At 42.2% G+C, this 22,148-nt stretch overlaps 1 protein-coding gene and 1 long non-coding RNA gene across 2 annotated transcripts in view; one reads left to right on the forward strand and one right to left on the reverse strand.

Moving 5' to 3' along the window:
- Akap10 (A-kinase anchoring protein 10) overlaps positions 1-8,659 on the forward strand; it is a 66,135-nt gene extending 57,476 nt beyond the window's left edge. Inside the window, exons 13-15 of the mRNA XM_085695060.2 lie at positions 1,793-1,845; positions 2,405-2,500; positions 6,916-8,659. Coding sequence (XP_085551186.1) covers positions 1,793-1,845; positions 2,405-2,500; positions 6,916-6,921 — 155 coding nt within the window. The 3' untranslated portion in view covers positions 6,922-8,659. The remainder of the gene's footprint in view (positions 1-1,792; positions 1,846-2,404; positions 2,501-6,915) is intronic.
- LOC125409304 (uncharacterized) lies at positions 7,694-20,579 on the reverse strand. Its single transcript, XR_007234746.2, has 3 exons — positions 20,421-20,579; positions 8,958-9,042; positions 7,694-7,942 (listed from the first exon to the last, which is right to left on the reverse strand). It is a non-coding gene; the product is annotated as an uncharacterized LOC125409304 (long non-coding RNA).
- Positions 20,580-22,148: the final 1,569 nt, after the last annotated feature.

The following is a 22,148-nucleotide window of genomic DNA, read 5'->3' on the forward strand; positions in this document are numbered from 1 at the left end:
AGTTGTAGGAGAGTAGTGCAGTAATAAGCACATAATTCAGCAGCCGGGTGAGATTTTAGTGCTAGCATCTTATTGGCTCTGCTTTGCAATAACTGATGATCAGATTAGTATTTAACACCTTAAATGGAGGGCTGGAGAGATGACCTGGTGGGTAAGAATGCTTGTTGCTCTTTCAGGAGACTGGAATCTAGTTTCTAGAATCCACATAAGGTGGCTCAAAACCACCTATAACTCCAGCTCCAGGGGATCCAGTGCTAGCTCTAGCTTCCATGAATCCTACACTCACATGCACAGACACATAGCAACAAATAAATAAATCTTTTTTGTTGTTGTTTTGTTTTTTTGAGACAGTGTCTTTATTATGTAGTTCTGACGGTCTTGGAACTTACTATGTAGACCAGGCCAGCCTTAAACTGACAGAGCTCCACCTACCTCTGTCTCTGAGTGCTGAGAATAAAGGCATGTGCCACCACTGCCAGGCAATTTTCTTTCTTTTTTGCTTTTCTTTTCTTTTCTTTCCTTTCTTTCTTCCTTTCTTTCAGGAAAACCTTCAATAATAAAAATTATTGAAGGAAAAAGATCTGGATTTTGTGTTTTTCATGAATGGTATATCTAGGTGATGGAGGAGGGTTATCTGTCTATTGTGATATTTTCATTGGTCAATAAAGAGACTGCCTTGGCCCTTTGATAGGACAGAAAATTAGGTAGGCGGAGTAAACAGAATAGAATGCTGGGAAGAGGGCTATGAGGCAGAAGCCATGGAGCCAGCCACCAGGTCAGACATGCTGAATCTTTTCCGGTAAGCCACCACCTTGTGGTGCTACAGATTATTAGAAATGGGTTAATATCAAGATATGAGAGTTAGTCAGTAACTCTCTAGAGATAATGGGCCAGGCAGTGCTTAAATGAATACAATTTGTGTGTTGTTGTTTCTGGGACTAAGCTAGCCATGCAGGAGCCGTGTGGGACGAAAAGCAGGCCTGCCCTGCAGCCCCTCACTACATCTAGGCTCATTTTTAGCTACTGAATTAATTAGGATATTACCTGAAGAATTAATCTGTGCTAGAGAGATGACTCGGGGAGTAGAGGCATTTGTGGCCAAACTTGACAACCTTAATTCAGTTCCTAGGACACCCATGGTGAAAGGAAAGAACCTATTCTTCTAAGTTGTCGTCTGAGTTCTACAGTTAGGAATTCCCACCAGCTCCCACCAGCCCCCGATAAATAATGTCTTGAAGGGGTGTGTGTGTGTGTGTGTGTGTGTGTGTGTGTTTAAAGAAAGGAAATACTGCCAGGCTGGTGTTGTTGCACGCCTTTAATCCCAGCACTGAGGAGGCAGAGACAGGTAGATCTGTGGGTTCAAAGCCAGCCTGGTTTACAGAGTGAGTTCCAGAACTACACAGAGAAATTTGAAGGAATGTTTCAAACTGAAGAGAAAAACAAATTCATCCATCAGTCTCCTGATATGTTGATAGATTCTTATACCAAACCATTATATTGATTAAGGGTTTGTTTTCAGTGCTAGCTACAAGTCTAACATTAACCACCTTCATCTGGTGAGAAGAGTAGAAGAAAAATCCAGAATCCGGAAACAGCTATTCAGAAGCATTTTAAGTCATGATTTTCACAAAGTTATTGTAAACATTGTGTTATAGAAATGATATGAACTGTTTTTATTAATGTTTTTAATGGGAAACTAGGAAAGAATATCCATGTCTAAGAGATATCTCCAAAATCATTTGTAACGTAAAATTACATTAAAATCCATATTCATTTTGGCTTTGCTCACCAGGATTCATGTTCTCACAAGCTATGAAGAAGTGGGTGCAAGGAAATACTGATGAGGTGAGTCTTTAGTATAGTCTTACAGAAGCAGGGAACCTACCCTTGTCTGAGGAAGGCTGCACATTCTCTCCCTGTGGTTCCTTGTTAAACAGATGACACGTCAGTGCCCTCTTATTCTGGTTGTAACAAGGAAGGCTCCACTTAGCATTTAATAATTGACCAGTGGTAACAGTATCTTCAGAGACTGTGACCACTGACACCGCCACCAGGTCACTAATGTAAAGACAAAAGCGGAGATGTTTTCTTTGGCAGTTTCAGTTGTAGTTTTAGCAGAAATAGTTTGGAATAGTTAAGTACATTGAGAGATTAGAGTGGACAAAGAAAAGTGTTCTATTTTGACTTCAAACATAGAAAGTAGTCATGATGTTGGCTACTCAGTAACTGACTCTGTAAGACCGTGAGTGACATGTTAATATTTCACAGCCAGCGGTGCCCAGATTCTTTGATATATAGGGAAGGTGCTTTACCCAAATGATAAGCATGTTTGGAAGACTGATTATATGTATCTTGATTCTCCTAATGAAGGGTCATTATCAACAATGTGAATAACTTCTTTCAGGCTCAAGAGGAACTAGCTTGGAAGATTGCTAAAATGATAGTGAGTGACGTTATGCAGCAGGCGCACTGTGATCAACCACTGGAGAAATCTACGAAGGTAAGGGTGACTTGCATTCTGACTTAGCCTTTCGCTGCTGGGGTTTGTTGTTGTTATTGTTTGTTTGTTTGAGACAGGGTCTTAATATAGCCCAGGCTAGGCTCAAAGTCTTCTGACTAATGTCCACCTAGAACTTCTGATCTTCCCACTTCTGCACACCAACTGCTAGAATTGTAGGCTGTGCCATCCAAATTGATTTGTATGGTGCTGGGAGCAACCCTTGGGCTTTGCGAATATTACAGAAGCACTCTACCGAATGAACTTTTTCTCTGCCCCTGGCCTGGCTTTTGTAAAGTAAATAAATAAACACACACAGGCACATATTTTGATTGTTTAATAATAATTTTTTTTAAAAAAGGAGCTGGAATTAGGACTCTGTGGTTAAGAGTGCATACTGCTCTTGCTTGGGTGGGTCCTGAATTTGGTTCCCCGAATCCACAACCATACTTGGTCACACACCAAGTATGATGCCTGCGGATCTCAGATACCTGCACTCACATGTATAACACATATGCATATATACATATATATGATATTAGGATACTTCTGTATCTGCCTCTGAAGCATTAGCTGCTCTAGGAATTATCTTTCATCATAAGGAACTGCAAGACTGATGAACTGAACAAAATATATTCCCATATGGTGGACACTATGTGATCTTCGAAAACAGTAGAATTGAAGTGATTCCCTAGCCCACTGTTGGCAGTTGGCTTCTAAAGTAGAGAAGGCAAGTCTGAACAGAGCCAGGAGATTTGATGAACTTAAAAATGAAAGGAACATTTAGAGAGGAAAAGCTTGATGTGGTTATTTATAGCAGTTATGAAACAGGGCATCAGAAAAGAAGACGCTGTCCAGAAAAAAAAGCTATTGGCCAGATACCAGTCTTCATGGATGTACATGAAAATGCTTATCTCAGGGCTGGAGAGATGGCTCAGAGGTTAAAGAGCACTGACTGCTCTTCCAAAGGTCCTGAGTTCAATTACCAGCAGTCACGTGGTGGCTCACAACCATCTGTAATGAGATCTGGCGTCCTCTTCTGGCGTGCAGGCATACATGGAGGCAGAATGTTGTACGCATAATAAATAAATAAATTAATTAATTAATGCTTATCTTTAGGGAACAAACCCCCAAAAGTTAGATGTTGACTGGTATCCAAAAGATGGTGTTTCTTCTGGCCACAGTAATAAACAAAGAATACTAAGCATTGGGAGTTATGTGAAGCCTAATATACGTCAACAAAGTTTAAAAGCAGTTTGGAAGGATCAGGCTACATACAATTGTATGCCAAAACAAAAGTTGCCAGGCGATGGTGGCGCACGCCTTTAATCCCAGCACTCAGGAGGCAGAGGCAGGTGAATCCCTGGGAGTTCGAGTCCAGCCTGGTCTACAAGAACTAGTTCCAGGATAGCTAGAACTGTTACACAGGGAAACCCTGTCTCGAAAAACAAACAAAAAAACAAAAAACAAAAGTTAATCCTCTTTAAAGGAACATAGCATAAAGGTAGAAAGAGTTGACTGACAAAGTTGTCCTGACCATCACAGCCCATTGTAGCATGTGCACCCACCCATACACATCATACCTGCACACACACACACACACAATAATATTGATTAATAATATTGAAAATAATAATGATGATGGGAAGCCTTATCTTCCCTGAAAAATTATGAAAAATCATAATGATCATGGGAAGCCTTATCTTCTCTGAAGAGTGGATTGGGGGTTGGATGAGAGGGAAGGTGGAGGGGAATGGGAGGAGGGCAGGAGGTGGAAACTGGATTTGGCATGTAAAATGACAAAAAATCGGGGTATTTAATTAATTAAAAAAATAAGCAAAATGTAAGAAAATATAAAATAATAATGAACAAAATTTAAGAGGAATGTCAAGGCAAACAGTATAGTAGGGAGAAATAGAAGACAGGATTTAAAAATCAAAGTTCTTGAAATAAATATTAGAGATGGAAAATGACATTGAATGAAATCAGTTGCCATTTAGGAACCACAAGAAAACATTGACCCCTACATGAAGACAAACAGAAAAAAACTGGAAATATTTAAAAAAAAAATGAGTAAAACAAATGCTATTAGACAACAATGTGTGCCAGCTAACAAACATTTGAGGCACAAATAAGTTGAGATACAGAAAAAAAACATAATTAATGATTAAAATTTTTCAAAATTTGATGAAAACTAAATCTGTGTATATATATTTAGCAAAAATTCTAATTGGTCTTAATAATAAAAACCCAGTCAGATATTAGGGAGTGAATGCTGAGAGATCAGAGAAGCAGAGCAGTCAGCCACTAGACTTGGTGAGTTCTTACCTCTACCAAAGGTACGATCAAAGAGGCGATCTTATCACTATGAATCCTCAGACTGCTGCTGTCTCTACAAAACCTCAGACTGTATCTGAACTCCTTCCTCCTCCGGCATTATATTCCTCTCTCTGCCCAGCCATATCACTCCTGTTTCCACCTCCCTAGTGCTGGGGTCACCTTTGTGTGAGCTCTGTTTCTCTTGTATAGCCCAGGCTGACCTTGGACTCACAGAGATCCCTCTGTCCCCTGAGTGCTGGGATAAAGGTGTATGCCACCACTGCCTGGCCTCTCTGGCTCTAGTGGTTTAGAATAGCTGGAGATGTTTTTTGGTTTTGGGGTTTTGTTTTGTTTTGTTTTATTTTTCGAGACAGGGTTTCTTTGTGGCTTTGGAGCCTGTCCTGGAACTAGCTCTTGTAGACTAGGCTGGCCTCGAACTCACAGAGATTCGTCTGTCTCTGCCTCCCGAGTACACCACCACTGCCTGGCTATGCTGAAGATGTTATTACATACAGGTAAGAACAGCAATCATTTTTTCAAATGTTAAGCAGGCCAGAAGGTATCTAAGTAGAAGTCAAATAATGAAGGTGGCTTTTGGTGAGGAAGTTAAATAAAGGAATTTCTTTTCTTTTTCAAGCCAAATAAAACCTGAGAGAGTTCATTTCCTCTGACCAAATAACTAAAATCAATTTAAGAAGATTCTTTCAAGCCAGGTGTGGTGGTAGAACCTGTAGTCTTGGCTCTCAGGAGCCTGAAGGTGAAGGATCATAAATTTAAAACCAACCTGTACTATATAGGGAGTTCAAAGAATGCCTAGCCACATAATACTCTAAAAGATAAAACAAGACAGACAACCCAACTAGACCTTTTTTTTTTTTTAATTAAAAAAATGTTGTCACTTTTTGGATGAATTCTTTTCTTAAAATTAAAATTTATTTTGTGTGTGTTTGTGTGTTCACATGTTCATTGGTTTGCATGTAGAGGTCATAGTTTGACATCAGGCAGGCGTCTTTCCCAATTATTCTCCACCTTATCTTTTGAGACAGGCTGTCTCACTGACCCTGGATTCTTCTGCACTAGCTGTTCTACAAGCCCCAGGGATTCTCCCTGGGTGCTGGGGTCTGAACCTTGGTCCTCGTGCTTGTCCAAGCACTTTACCCCGAGCCATCTCCCCAGCCCCACCATATACAGTTTTTATGTGCAGAGGAATCATCTGTCAGGATATGCCATATCCGCAGTCATAAAACAGGGGATCCAACACCTTCACACAGACATACATGTAGACAAAATAAAACACCAGTGCACATAGGCTGGGCGGTGGTGGTGCACGCCTTTAATCCCAGCACTCGGGTGGCAGAAGCAGGTGGATCTTTGTGAGTTCAAGGACAGCCTGGTCTATAAGAGCTAGTTCCAGGACAGGCTCTAAAACTACACAGAGAAACCCTGTTTCAAAAAACAAAACAAAACAAAAAAACACCAGTGCACATAAATAATTTTTTTGTTTTGTTTTTGGTTTTTGAGGATAGGGTTTCTCTGTAACAACCCTAGCTGAAATAAGAAATTAAAAAAAAAAAGAATATTGACAAACTGTAGAGATGGCTCAATTGATGAAGTGCTGTGGACTCGAGTTTGATCCCTAGAACCCACATTAAAAAGCCAGGTGCAGTAGCATTTCTTTATGATCCTGGTGCTTACACATGGATTCCTAGAGTTCTAATTGCTGAGCTCCAGGCCAGTTAGAATGCCTATCTCAGAAAACAAGGTGGACAGTCCTTGAAGAATAGCTCCCACAGTTTCCCAAGTGCACATCCGTACACATGAGCTCACACAGAGAGGACAGTGAAGAGTTTCATTCTGATAACCATTGCCCAAATAGAAAAATAAGAGCAAGTTCTTAGCTTCTTTAAGCTCCTGTTAACCTAGAGAAAGCTGAAGATAGTTAATCCTTTGCCTTACAAGAAAGTGCCCGGCTGTGCCCTACGGCATACCTAGGGAGCACTGTGTGCGTACTAGGCTCTTCCTTTATTTGTGTTAATAATGCGTTATCCCCTACAGGAATGTACCTTACCTTCTTCTTTTTGTTTTTCTTTTTTCCCCAGCTGTGACTCAAAATCAGAAATAAGAAAATATGATTTTGAAAGAACTTTTCCCTTTGGTTGGATTCCTCAACACAGCCAATGAAAACGGAGCACTGCAATTCTTTCCACTGCTAGATCACTGTTGTTTCCAAGAAAGAATGCGAGACAGTCCAAGATCTGTTGTTAAATGTAGACGTAGATGCACATGATGGTAACAGTGAGTCACAAGATGCAAAGTGGTATTGGTGACATTACTAGACAATTAGTTTTCCAGTAGCTGTAACCCACTATGAGAGAGTTACCCACTGGAATAGACTGGGACCACATCCTGTGTGAGGCAGAAAAGTGTGAATTGGCGTGTGGTCCACATGCTTGCAGCAGCCTCCATCCTTAGCAGTATCAGAAAGCACGAGAAAAGGTGCTTGTTTTTGTCCTCCTGAAATTCACAGGTGAGTCAGTCCTACCAGAACCTGCAGCTCCAAGTGGCAATGTGGGCCAGCAGCTTATGGAGCAGGTGACGATCCCTTGTGTAGTCTTCCTTCACAGAGGCATTAATTTAGAAAGAGTGACAAGTCATGGGTCAAGCCTCATGATGTCATCCTTCTCTTTGGTGACAGACATAATTTTCACATTTCATTCACTCCTGTGATGTTATATCCTTAAAGCTAGTCTCTCCGCTGCTAGCAAAAGGGCAAATTTAGTTTACTTTGAACATCAAGACCCATTCCTCCATAGGAATGCCATGCTCCCGATACTTCATTCCCTCTTCGGAATACACATGGCAAGAAATAACTAAAACTCCAGTTTGTCCCATGTGGTACTGGGAACACATTCTCAGATTTGATTTTATTTTTTAATAAGGCGGGGAAAGAAGCGCTGGCTTTTGAATGTCTCCACAGTTCTTCACTGTGAGTGGCAACTGTCTTCAGACAGTCGGAAACCCACTCGCTGCCCTTCTGCTTAGTTGGCTTTGCACCTGTAGCACGGTCGTTGGTGGGGCCACCCAGTTGGCAAGCACACTCCCCTGGCCATATGGTGCCAGTGCTTCCTGTATGGGACAGTTTAAAGAGAAAGGAAGTTTTCTTAGGTGTTACTGCTTTTGCTCAGAGTTTGCAAAAGAATATATTTATGTGTATGTATATATATATATAAAATTATTAATCACCTCTGTCCTTGGGAAAGTCTTGAATGAATAGAGAATTTATTTCATTGCAATATTGATTGTATAGAGGCACACTGTTTATCAACAGAAGAAACAAAAAGGCTGTGTATAAGTTTTTGGTACTATGTACCACCTCTGTTATTCTGAAGTATTCATGTACTTAAACTATATTCTATTTAATTGTGTTTGATTTTAAATATATATATATGAATTATATTTAAAATGGTGTCAACTTCCTGCTTTTAGGGCATTTATGGCTCTTCTTTTGAAATACATTGACCCTTCCTAATATTTTCATTCACTTTATAAAACTGTAGAATATGATCCACTACTGGACATAGTCTTGTCTTTGTATGTAGGCATAGATGAGAGGTTTTTTTTTTTTAATATATGTGCTATAGTGGCTCATTTTGTTCTTTTAGTCAAATATTTCTGTCCATTTCACATTGCTTCAAACTTTTAAGTGAAAAGCAATATAAAGATCATAGAGTAAAATGTGATTCTGGGTGATTCCTCCCACCTCTGCATGTATTTAGAGTAAACATTTCTGTAATATTGTAGCCTATTTTAAGTAGTGGTTTTTGTTAAAATACTTTCTAGTGATCTCTTTGTCTGCATTTTGTGTACCTGAGCTAGACATGTCAGTATTTATAAGCTATGTCTAAGGGGAAATGAGCAAAATTGAGGTTGATTTTGTTTTCTGCTCTGCCTACTGTGAGGTATAGAAGCAGAGTGACCCAAAGCTATTACACCAACTGTATGTTAGGTCCTTGTACTCATTTTAAAATTAGCATAAAATTGACCTAACATTGAGCACCCACCGTGTACTATGCAGTGTCTATGCACAAAAAGATGCCCTGGCAGGGATTTTAGGTCTAAAGCATTTGAACTTCGCTCTTACCATGCCATTGATGTCAGCAGGTTGTTAAAGTCACCTTCCCAGTGCGAGAGTGACAACATTGTGATTTGGCTTGTCTTCACCATTCCTATAGGAGATGATGAACATGAAAAGCAGGTGTCAGCCATGTCCAGTGAAGAGCAGTGGAACAGGAAACAGCCTTTTCTGCTTGAGTTCCAGTATCCAGTAAGGCTTTTTGAGATGTAAACTGTTTACACTACTAGAACTTTTGACTAGTTCCATAGATACTTTATGAGAAAGAGGACTCTGAACTGTAGAGAATCACAGACTTCATCGCTGTTGTTTTTAGTTTTCTGAGACAAGGTTTCACTGTGTAGTCCATGCTTTAGCCTCCCAAAATCTGGGGATTACAGGCACAGCCTCCACACCAGGCTTCTTTGCTGGCTTGTTTCAGTGTCAACAACTGAGCCCCTGATGTAACAGCCGATGTCTCTAAAGGCCCTGTGGAGACTTGGCCTGGCTCAGCACCCTCAGTGGCTTTCTGGTCTCACCCTCGTCACTCTTCTCCTCATTGGCTGTTTAAGCCAGGGATGAACTGACTGGAATGCCCAAAGATGGTTCTGTATTTTAAGGCTTTTGCATGAAGGAGACACTGATCACCACCTGGAAAGATGGCCTGGGTGATGACTTAGACAGCTACTTCCCAAGGCAAGAGTTGGCTCTGGTGAACAAGCCTGAGAGCCAGGGGGCCTTGGTAAACCTGGAGATGCCCTGGTTTCTTCATCCAGTCCTGTATTCTTGCCTTGGTCTTCATTCATCCCTAGGCTATGCTTAGAATGCATCTGGATGTTTTAATGTGAATCTGAAGTGACTTGTTACTACATGCAACAGAAAGGATCTTGACTAAAGGACTACCACAGTGTTCTAAATCATAATAACCATGTGTTCAGCAGACTGCTAATTACTATGACATTTTGGAGCAGAATTTTTCTGTAGTAAGCCTTCCTTGCTCATCTTGTGTATAATGTTGAAATGGAATCCTAACCTGGAACTAAGGCACTTGATCTTTTTAGTAAGATGTTACTCAGGCCTTAGAAAGGCTCCTGACCTATTACAGGATGGTCACCATCAGAGCCCATGCATCCTAGGCCAGGGCCTTTTCATGTTTCCCCATACTCAGCCCAAGAATAAGTTTGATTCCCGACTTTTAGCTGTAACCAAGCCCAGAAATAGAAGGCATTTCAACTAGTGTGTGCCCAGTACACACTTGAAAGTAGGAGGAACAGCAGCTCATGAGACCTGTAGATGTTGAGCACAACTATATACTAGGCTACCCCTTTGGCCTTCGGCTGGAGCCATAAAGCAGTAAGTAAACTACTTGCTAAAACCTTTCAAGGCTCAGACTTGAAGGGGCCACATTAATGGTTGTACTGCCCTTTGAGTCCTTTCCAGGTGGGCACTGAGGAACTGCCTCTTTGCTTGGGCAGGGGTGGGAGTGACTTGGAGTAGGAGGAATAGTACTGTGCTCTGACAGGTGGGAAGGCCGTAGAGGGCATTTAGGGTGCTGGTGTGAGCAAAGGTTCCAAAGGTGTCTGTTTAGGGAGGGCCTGCCTAGGAACACAGGAAGCTCAGTATTCATGACTTGGCAACTTGTGCTTGTAACCTTTCACTACACAGTAACCTGCTCTGACACACTAAGGATGCTGCAGAACTTGCACAGGATGCATAGTGATACATTGACACCTGAGGAACCAGAGACTGGGGTAAGAGGGTGCAAAAAAATCTTTGGGTTAAAGAGCTGTTTCCCAAGAATGAATGAGAGATGAGAATTTAACCAGCTTTGTGTCTGGTTTCAAGTTTTGAAGGCCATCTTTTTTGTTGTTGTTGTTTTGTTTTGTTTTTCGAGACAGGGTCTCTCTGTATTTTGGGAGCCTGTCCTGGAACTAGCTCTTGTAGACCAGGCTGGCCTCGAACTCACAGTGCTGGGATTATAGGCGTGCGCCACCACCACTCGGCTTCGAAGGCCACTAAATGTGCCTTCAGGCTGGTCCCTAACCCAAACCAACCTCTGCCTGAATCATAGTAGGAACCCCACCCCCGGTCATGAAAGAGGCACTAGCCACCATGTGTGTTGGCACCTATAATCCCAGAACACAGGAGGCTAAGGTGGAAGGATCACAAGTTTGAGGCCAGCTTTAATGAAATTCAGTCTCAAAAGTGAAAGCAGGTGCTGGAGATACTGCCCAGCAGTTGACTGCTCTTGTTATGTCGAGTGGTTCACAGCCACCAGCTCCAGCAGGATGCCTCACGTCCAGCCTTCATGTGCACCTACATTCACACACACATATCCACATACAGGCATACATATGTCCACGTAATGTAAGTGAAAAGAGTTTGTAGCTGAAAGAAATGCCTGGCTGTGACCTGGCCCTTCTGCCCATTATAGCTCTAAATGGTAGCCACCAAGGCTCAACTGGCATACCCAGATTTTTGTTTTGTTTTGTTTTGTCAAAGAGCAGCCTTTGTTCCTCCTAATTAACAACTAGTTTGGGGAGTGCTTACTCTGCTGATACTATTCTTAGTTCAGTGAGAGAGGAGAAAATAGGATGAACTTCCAGAACCCTTGGAGCTCAGATTCTACTAAGAAGGAACCAGAAGTTGAAAGTTGCATCTAAAACATGCTGGGCTAGGGTGTTTTTTTCCCCCAGTGGTAAAATGCATACTTAGCATATATGGGACTCTAGGTTTCATCCCTAGCACCAATAAATAAAATATGTACTAGTATTTTTGACTTGGGTGGCCTTTTGTACCAAGAGCCCTTTTGGGAGTCACCACTCTCCCATACCTTTCCACTGTCACCATTCCAGGAGGACAAGCACCATACCATTTACTTGCTGAAGGGCTCTGTGTTTGGGCGCTTGGTCACGTGTTGAACAGGGTATAAACAATGACCAGCAAGACCATTTCTGTACAGAACAATGAATAGAGAGTGTGGGATTGGCCTTGACTCCTTTCAGAACTTTGGGACACACCAATTCTTAGAATCTAGAAACATGAAGACTAAGTTTATCACACACACACACACACGATATAAAATCATGGCCTTGGAAAAACCTAGCTGGGAATCAAACTACTCCATGAAATCACCGGTGGGCTTTGTGAATCTTCTTTATTCCTAGTAATAATAGCCAGCATAATTGACCACTTAGATGTGCTAAGCACTGTCTCAGCCTTATGACAATCTTATAAGGTAAGTACTGTTTTCTTTCTTACATTATAAATGAGACTGCAACTGGAAGGGTAAAGGAATCTCCAGGATTGCACAGCCAGGGGCAAACCAGATGGCCCCCTTTTCTACTGCTGTGATGGATGCCGGCACTCATCACTGACTAGTATAGCGGATGTCAAAGGTTTAAGAAAAACTTAAGCTGGGTGTGGTACTACACATCTGTAATCCTAGCTCTTAGGAGATAGAAACAGGAAGATCTAGGTCATCCTCAGCTGTATAGCATGGGCAGCCTGAGCTATGCGGTTCCTGTCTTAAGAAAAGAAAGGAAAAGGATTCCATCCATACCTTACAGCACTGGGGTGTTTGTTTGTTTGTTTGTTTGTTGTTTATTTTTAATTGTTCTGAGGCAGTCTCGAGCACATCAGGCTGACTTCCAACTTCCTGTGTGGAAGCAGATGACTTTGAACTCCTTAATCTCCTACCTCCCAGGACAGGCATGTAAAAACACTCTTTTATGGGGTGCTGATAATCAAACTCGGGGCTTAGGACATGCTAGGCAAGGATTCTCCCATCCGAGCTGCGTGCCCAGCCTGAAAAGCACTGTTCTAAACTTTCATGTGCACCTGAGTCCCCAGGAAGACTTGTTAGCTCTCAGGCTGCCTATTCTGACGAACCTCTAAGGGTTCTGACTTAGCAGGACTGGGTGGGGCCGTAGAATTTTCATTCTCAGCGGATCTCAACCGCTGCTGCTGCTGTTAGGAATACAGTTTTGAGAATCACTACCTGAAAAGTTTCCCTGATGCTAAGGAAATGATTATTTTTATTCTGTTTTTTTTTTTTTGGAAGTGCCACACTATGCAGAAATGTAATTTAATTCCTACTTTTGACTCCCTGAGAGTGGTACCTATCATCTTTCATTAATGTCCAGATGTTTATCAAATCCGAGAACATCCAAATATCACTCCTCAGTCTTTTTGTCGTGTTTGTCTCTCAGCTCCTTGATTCTGGCTGCCTTCTGAGGTCCTGCCCATGCTTCCTGGCCTGTTCTCCTTTGCTGGCCATCTTTCCATAGACAGCTGGTGTCTCGTTCTCCCTTCCCTCCCCCTCTTTGTCCTCTTCTCCAGTTCTTTATCCTTAGGGCTATTCTAGTCCCAGCAGTTTGGTTCCCTGGGCAGAAATCCTGCAGTCTAAAAAACAAGTATTGACAATTCAGTGCAAGGTGTTTTGAAAGAGGGAGGAGCCTGTTGGGGTAGGTTAGGTGTATTTCTCCATCTCATCACTTAGTCATTCTCTAGAATTTGCTCATTCTGCACCTTGCTCTTTTATTTGATGCCATTTTTCTCACAGTCCTGGTGTTCTCAGACAATTCTCAAGCCCACTTACCGGACCAGGGCTCAGTTTCAGCATGCTCTATGAACATCTGCTCCTGGCTGGTGAGATATCCACATTCAGGTCTGTGGAGGCTGTGGTGTGGAGGCTGACCTCGCTGCTATCTGGCCAGCTCCAAGTTCCTGGGGAATAGAGGGAATGTTTCCCTCGCCCCTTCACAAGAAAGTTTTTGATACACTATTCCCAGCTTTTTCACAGCTTTAGGTACACCTCAAGAAACATCACAGCCTATGGCTGCCCAACGATCTGGTCCCCACCTCCACCACGCCCCTGTAACTAAGCTCCCCAGTTCCTGAAACTTCCGCCTCTGATGACTCCGCATATTTTTAACCCACACTAGCCTCAGAAAGGCAAGATTTGTATAGTTCTGGGTTTCTCCTACAGGAATGAATCGAGAGGGGTATTGTGTTTTTGTTTTCATTTTTCATATTGTTTTTATTTTGTTTTGTTTGTAAAGGCAGGGTAAGAGAATTTTATTAGTCCAGGAAAACATCCCCTCTCTACTACATTTGCAAATCATCCTTTCAAAGAGCTATTTCAAAAGCAATAAGCAAGTGGTTCTGTGGTGAGGATTACAAACACGCCCTCAGGGTAGGTCAAGGGTGAGGAGGAGAGTTTTGGTCCAGACTCCATGGAAGAATGTCAGGCATGTATCTTTAAAGTGCTATATATGAAAAGAACTTAGATACAAGCCAAGGAGATCTACTTCAAGAAACTAGCTGCAGATATGAAGACATTGGTGCATAAGATGCTTATGAAGAATTTGAAGAGAATTGTTATTTAATATGAGAATGGGGGAAAGCAATATTTTGTATTATTGTATTATATATATTGTTATTTTAAAATAAGCATGTATAATTAAATAAATTAGATATTATAAATAGACATCTGACTATTTGATTGCTATTCCTAAAAGTTTAAGCATTCAAATTGATACATTTAATTTTTTTTAAGATTTATTTATTAGGTATACAACATTCCTTCCATGTATGCTTGCATGCCAGAAGAGGGCACCAGATCTCATTATAGATGGCTGTGAGCCACCATGTGGTTGCTGGGAATTGAACTCGGGACCTCTGGAAGAGCAGTCGGTGCTCTTAACCTCTGAGCCATGTCTCCAGCCCAATACATTTAATTTTTTAAAAATTTCTCAAATTGACCAAACATCTTTATTTTAAGTTGTAACATTCATTTTTCATAATACTGGGTAAGTAGGCTGGGTGTAGTGACACACACCGTTAAGCCCAGCACTTGGGAGGCAGAGGCAGACCAGATGTCTGAGTTTGAGGTCAGCCTGCTCTAATTATTGAGTTCTAGTACGGCTAGGGCCACATACTGAAACTGTCTGGAAACAACAACAAAATACTAGGTAAGTTAATAAAGTAATAACTACATGAGAAAATATGTTTGAAACTATGTGTAGGACCCAGAACAACGTGGTTGGCCACACTGCTGCCATGACACTTAATAAAAAGCAGGCCTGAGTTTCCATTTACTGGCAGGTACCACAGTTTCAGGGAAAGCCATGAATTGACACCACCCAGGGCGGGCCAGTACCTGATGTCCCAACACTAGGAAAGATTACCTAAGACACCATGTGTACCTGAGGCCAGGACTCACCTATTCAATCCCTCTTCCAAGACCCCTAGACAAGTGTCAACCAATCAGGATCCTCGACCCTGGAAATGCCCTCACCCCAACCTCTACTGTGATAAAAACCCCTACCCCAGCTGGGCCTGGGCATTCTCTACTTTGAACAGTTGAATCAGAGTCCAAGCTTAAACTTGCATAAAGGCTGTTTCTATTTACATGCGAGTGCAGTCTCCAAAGTGGTTTTGGGGGACCGCACAATCTGGGCATAACATTTAATATTTTAGCATTCAGATTTCAAAGATAGAGATAATTCTGTCTTGTGTTTTCTTTTTTAAAAAACAAGGCTTAATTGAAGTTAAATAATCCATATTCAGAATGTGGTGTTACAGTTATAGTGTATGACCTAGCTTATTATTTAATGTGTATCTTATATGTATTCTGTTATTGTGATAGTATGTTTTGTTGGGCTGGTTATGGTTTCTGGTGAAGCCACTCAAATGTGTAAACAAGGAGCAGTGGAGGAAAATGTTCTTTTCTCAAAGCATTTGCCCACAAGGGTATACTTAACATATTTCTCTGTGTTACTGATGATCCCTCCCCCCCCCCCCTCTCTCTCTCTCTGTTTTGAGACAGGGTTTCTCTGTGTTGCCCTGGTTGTCTTGGAACTCACTCTGTAGACCAGGCTGGCCTCAAACTCAGGGATCCATCTGCCTCTGCCTCCCAATTACTGGGATTAAAGGCATGCTCTATTATTAAAAAAAAAAATCAGTTACAAGCTCTATATTATTTTTAGAAAACAAAAATTGGGTTTCACTTTCTTTTTATACATATTTTAAGTAAATTTAATTAGCATACACAGTATTAGGTTTGATTACAGGCTTTTTAAATAAAATTTTTGTTGATTCTCCTCCCCATTCCCTCTCTCTCTTCTCTCTCTCCCCAACTTATTTATTTTATTTTATTTTATTTTTTAGCATTTTAAGGCAAGAATCTTATTCTGGCTCCTAGGCTGGCCCTGAACTCTACAGACTTCCATGTAAGTCTTGCCTCAATCTCTCCAGCAGGCACGACTACAGGAGGTGCATGCTTTCTGACTCAGAAAAACATTTTCAATGAGGGAAGTCCACGTTCATTATTGATACTGAAGATAGATACCATCTCTTTTTAATTCTCATAGCTACTGTTGTGACACTGGGCAAGTGAGACCTTGGCAGGTCAGGGTGAGGACAGAATATACCCTGCAGAGAGAGCTTGAGTGGAGTTCATTGAGGTTTATTGGGAGGGGAGGGAGGAGGGTGGGAAGGAAGGGAGGAGAGAGAGGATTGGAAGGGGAGGTAGGCGGAGTCCTGCTTGCCCCGGAAAGGGGAGGAGAGGGAAAACGGGAGTGGGCAGAGCTTGTTTCTTAAAGAGACCTTTGCACCTGCATACAGTCAGGGAACTACTTGCCATATGCAGAGGGGTGCCATGTTCCCAAGGGGCAGGGCCAAGGTGTGCCTAGATACTAACAGCTACTGCCTTTGCACAAAGTAGTCTTTACACTTGAAAATGTTTTCCCATTACCATGTGTGGCGTTGCTCACCTGTAATCCCAGCACTTAGTAGGCACAAATTATTAAAGATTTAAGACCAGGCCGGGCGGTGGTGGCGCAAACCCTTAATCCTAGCACCCGGGAGGCAGAGACAGGTGGATTGCTGTGAGTTCGAAACCAGCCTGGTCTACAAGAGCTAGTTCCAGGACAGGCTCTAAAACTACAGAGAAACCCTGTCTCGAAAAAAAAAAATTAAGACCAGCCTGGGCTACATAGAGGGGTCTTTGTCCAAAAGAAGGAAGTGCTGGTGTTGAGGTGTTCTCATACACGAGCCCAGCAGGTCATAGCACATATTTTGTGGATTTTTTAACATCCCTCAGACCCTCCCTGGAGATCTGTGAGGTTCTGACTTTTCATAGTACGCTGTCATGGATTGTTTTGTCTCAGCCCTCAAATGCATATTTTTCAACATGTTGACAAAAGAAAAAACCACATACAGCACTTCTGTATGCTGCGGTATTGCCCTGTGTCCAGGGGACGCTCTCAGTGGTGTCTTGACCACTGTTTTCACAGAAGCTACATACAGGGACAACTGACTAGCCAGCTATTCAAGCTGGGTATTTAAAAGACATTTTCTGGAAAAACTGCCACATCAGGGGAAACTACAGTGACATTATTTATTTCAACGTGAAATTTTTAGTTTTAGTTTTCAAGTAAAAATAATCACTTTGGAAAACTAGTGTTCACCATAGTGACCTTAGTTTTTTATAACTTTGAGATATTGCTTGTAAGACCTGGTTTATAAATTTGATTTTTAAATGTTGTGTAATAAAATTTGGAAGGTCTGCATAACCAGCATATCAGAATCCTCAAAGTGCAAAGGAGAGTGTGGAAAATATATTGGTTTGATTCAAGGTCTCCCCAATAGATTTGGGGAGAGGCTGAAATTTATATTAGTTAGGTTCAGGGTTCCCCAGTAGATTAGGGTAGTATTGGAAAGTCTACTGGTTTACTTCAAGGTCCTGCCTTGTAGCTAATGTCAGGAAATCAATACTAGACAAATTACAGTACACTATCAAAGAATAGTCGTGATACATGGAAAGAAGTTATGAAAGAGCAGAAAAAGAAATGAGTCTGGTATGGAATACCTGTTACCCCAGCATTTGAGAGTTGGAGCAAGAGGATCAGAAGTTCAAGGTCACCCTCAGCAATATGAATATGTAGACAACTCTGTCCTGTGTGAGGCCTCAGAATAACACACAGAGAGAACACACAAACTTAAATAGCAAGAAATGTATTTTTAAAATTTAAAAGATGTGTAGAGAAAGACTTGGTCCAAGTCAGCAAGCCCTTCAAGTTGAACATGTGTTAAGCAAGAGTGAGCAGGTCAGAAATATGCTAGAGAATAAAAATGACTATGTTGAACGAACCATAACTACTCAAGAATTATCCCCTTTTAAGAGTGGGATGAGACCAGCTGGGAAAGCACAGTCTAAGATTGTGTTTGCTGGAACACAGGTGTTGCCACAGCCAGCAGAAGCCATTTGTTTGATCGCTGTTTACTCTGGAAGCTTTGCTTCCTCTGTACCGTTGGGCTGAAGGTATATGCTCTTCTGTTACAAGCATTTGACAGTGCTCACGCACCTGATAAAGTAGGATTTTACTTCATTCTTGTTTTTTGCTAAAAGGAGACAAATCACTATGTAGCCCAAATTGGCACCCCAAAGCCCTAGTTGTCCCAGTTTAGCTTCCCAAGTGCTGAAGTTACAGATGTGTGCCAGCAGGCCTGACAGTATTGAGGATAGAACAAAACTGGTAAGTCTCTCTATTGAAGGTAGCAGACCTTAAACAAGAGAAGGGGTACATAAGACAAAATGACAGCCTGCAGAATGGGAAAAGATCTTCACTAAACCCCACATCAGACAGAGGTCTGATCTCCAAAATATACAAAGAACTCAAGAAATTGGACACCAGAAGAACACATAATCCAATAAAAAAAAAAAATAGAGTACAGACCTAAACAGAGAACTCTGAGCAGATGAATCTAAAATGGCTGAAAGACACTTAAGGAAATGTTCAACATCCTTAGTCATCAGAGAAATGCAAATCAAAATAACTCTGAGATTCTATCTTACACCTGTAAGAATGGCCAAGATCAAAAACACTGATGACAACTTATGCTGGAGAGGTTGTGGGGAAAAGGGAACACGTCTACATTGCTGGTGGAAATGAAAGCTAGTACAATCCCTTTGGATGTCAGTGTGGAGATTTCTCAGAAAATTAGGAAACAACCTTCCTCAAGATCCAATAATACCACTTTTGGGTATATATCCAAAGGATGTTTGATTGTGCCACAAGGACATGTGTTCAACTATGTTCATAGCAGCATTCTTTGTCATAGCCAGAACCTGAAAACAACCTAAATGTCCCTCGATTGAAGAATGGATAAGGAAAATGGGTAAATTGGGAGCATAGGGACCTTGGGGGAGGGTTGAAGAGGGAAGGGAAAGGCAGGGAGGGGAGCAGAGAAAAATTTAGTGCTCAATAAATATCAATAAAAAATTATATAAAAAAGAAGGGTTACAATAGATGCTACATTTGATCTTAACCCAGAGGTCAAGAAATGATAGAATGAAATAAATGGATGTACGCTAGTTTAGGTACCAAGGACAAAGCTGAATCTGGGGCTGGAGATGGAAAATATAAAAGGAGGTATGATTTTAGAACAGGTGACATGGACTAGCCTTACTGACAAGGTGACATGTGCATCAAGGTGAACCTTGGAAGACGAGACAGTGTGCTCTCTCCAAACAGAGGACACCTCAGGTCAAGGAATGGTGCAAAGGCCTCCGGACGGGATCCTACTTGTAGCTCAGGGTTGGAGCCAAGTGGACCAGAGGGAAAGTGATTGGAGACATCACAAAGAAAGTGGGCCAGATACTGTGGGGTCACAGCTTTTATTTCTCTCCTGGGTACAATGAGAAGGCTTGGAAGGGTGTTTTGTAGTTTTAAGCAACAATATAATCTAGGTTACAGAGGGGAGGGAGAGCTTTTCAAAAGCAGTCATAGGTTCAAAGCAGAACAGCAGAAAATACACAAAGCCGGACAGTCGATCAGTAGTAGAACACTGGTGAGCTAAGTGCTTTAGGTCTAGTCTCCAGCTCCAGCACTGGAAAGGGTCAGAGAATCCTTGTCCCTGCCCTGCCCCAGGTAGTCTCATCTTCTGAATCTACTGCCACCACACGCACACACACACACACACACGCAATACTACATTGGTTGTGCCCCACGAACCTGCTAGTACACCTAGAAATCTGAACTCCATAGTCGATGGACTGTGACAAAGGCCAGTTAAATAACCCCCCTCCCACTCCCCTACCCTCTCCACCCTCACCCCCGGTGAATAGATAACTGAGTTTTTCAAAAGCCTATTCTGGTTTACCTTTTCAACAGTTGAATGTTCACTCATGAGTCAATAAATTGACGCTCTGGAGCATATCTGTGTGTCACAGCCTTTGTGTCCTGCTATGGCCTGCTCTTGCCAGAGAAGACAGAGCCACCATCCTCTCCCAGTTCCCCTCTACCCGTGTTGTAGAGCACAGTTCAAGTTGGTTCCTCTCTCTCTCTCTCTCTCTCTCTCTCTCTCTCTCTCTCTCTCTCTCTGTCTTTGGTGCTTAGAATGGAATCCAGGGCTTTGCACAAGCTAGGCCGGTGTTGTGACACAGGACTCCACTCTAGCCATTCCCACTTAAGTGAGATGACCTACCTGATTTCGGTGTTTGTTATTTCTTTGGTGGAAGGCTGGCCACACCCTTGTTTCTTCCTAGAGAAGTGAGGACATCTGTGTGACAGACTCTGGCAAGGATGGGACCAGGTCCCCAAGAGGCAGAAGAGATTGCCTCCTGTGGTGAAGAGCACTCACTTCCTCCTGAGTTGGCTGGATCAGCAGTTCTTACCACAGTGGTGAAAAAGGAAATGGGTTTGTCCATTTGGCAGTTACACAACTGTAAGTCAATCCCGATTAGCCAGCCAGTGGGTCTGCACTAGAAAGAGATGCTTGAGGGATAAGAAAAGAAAATTGTGGCTGACTTGGTGGCATGTACCTTTGATCCCAGAACTTGGAAGGTAGAGGATCAAGGTCAACCTGGTCTACGTGTCAAGTTTCAGGCCAGAGCCAAGACTATATAGTGAGACCCTGCCTACACACATACACAGAGAGAGAGAGACAGAGAGAGTACAAAACAAAAAAGAAGATATGATTATTCAACAGCCTTTCCTTGAAACAAAGTACCTTCAAGAGGGCCTCACTTCGTGGGTGTGGGTGCTTGAGACACGTTTCTCTCAGTGCATGCTGGCCTCAGACTTGTTTTGCTTTCGCCCCCAAGTTCTGGAGAGACAGGCGTGCCTCACCAGACCAGCATCATCCTTGTCCGTTCATTTGTTTCCTAAGACAGGGTTTCTCTGTGTAGCCCTTACTGTCCTGGAACTCTTTCTGTAGACCAGGCTGGCCTCGAACTCACAGAGATCTGCCTGCCTCTGCTTCCCGAGTGCTGGGATTAAAGGCCTGCACCAACCACTGCCTGGCATCATCCTTTATAAAAAAAAAAAAAAAAGTATTATTAGGACTTGTAGACTCTATCAGCAAATATTTCTCAGTTCATTAGACTTTTTTCTCTGCCAGCAGTAGCCTCCACATTATCTGTTTCTACAGGTGACAGAGAGACCCAGAGAGGAAAGGGAAAGCTAAAGTCTTGAGAATTCAAAGCTAACCTGGGCTATATTGTGAATTTGAGGCCAACCTGGGCTATATAGCGAGGCTTGTCTCGGGGTTGGGAGGACCTACATGAATATAAACTGAAATGTATAACAGGTCTGAGTGCCAGCTTAGCAGCTGTCCTTGCCATTAGAAATGGTGTTCTATGGAAGTGGTGGGCAAGTGACAGCCAAGGCATGCGGAAGGGCTGTATGTGGACTTCCCTTTTATCAATTGATGTTAAAATACGTGTACTTAGGGACTGGAGAGATGGCTCAGCAGTTAGTAGTACTGGCTGCTCTTCCAGAGGACCTGGGTTCAATTCTACAAGGTAGCTCAGAGCTGTTTGTAACTCCAATTCCAGGTGACCCGACACCCTCACATAGATATGAATGCAGGCAAAACACCAACGCACATAAACAAAGCAAGCAGAAACATGTACTTGAGGGCTGAGATTTTCCTCAACTTAGTAGTTGTTTCTGCTGCACAAAAGAAACAGAAAAAACTGACGCTGGTGTTTTCTCCTGGCTTACTTGCAAATTATATAATGGTGCCCACTGAGTTCTGTTCATCCAGGTTTCTCTCAAGGAGCCAGGAGTTTCACAAACCACTTCTTTTATGCTTTCATCTCAGATATTGGCCCAATAAAAAGGCAGTTTATTTGTCTCTACTGCTATGAAAACATATTTGACTTCACACAACCTCTGGTACCATCTTGAGGCCCCCAGGATTCCTCAAAAT

Source organism: Myodes glareolus, chromosome 9, assembly GCF_982192425.1.
Source record: "Myodes glareolus chromosome 9, mMyoGla1.1, whole genome shotgun sequence".
NCBI lineage: Eukaryota > Metazoa > Chordata > Mammalia > Rodentia > Cricetidae > Myodes > Myodes glareolus.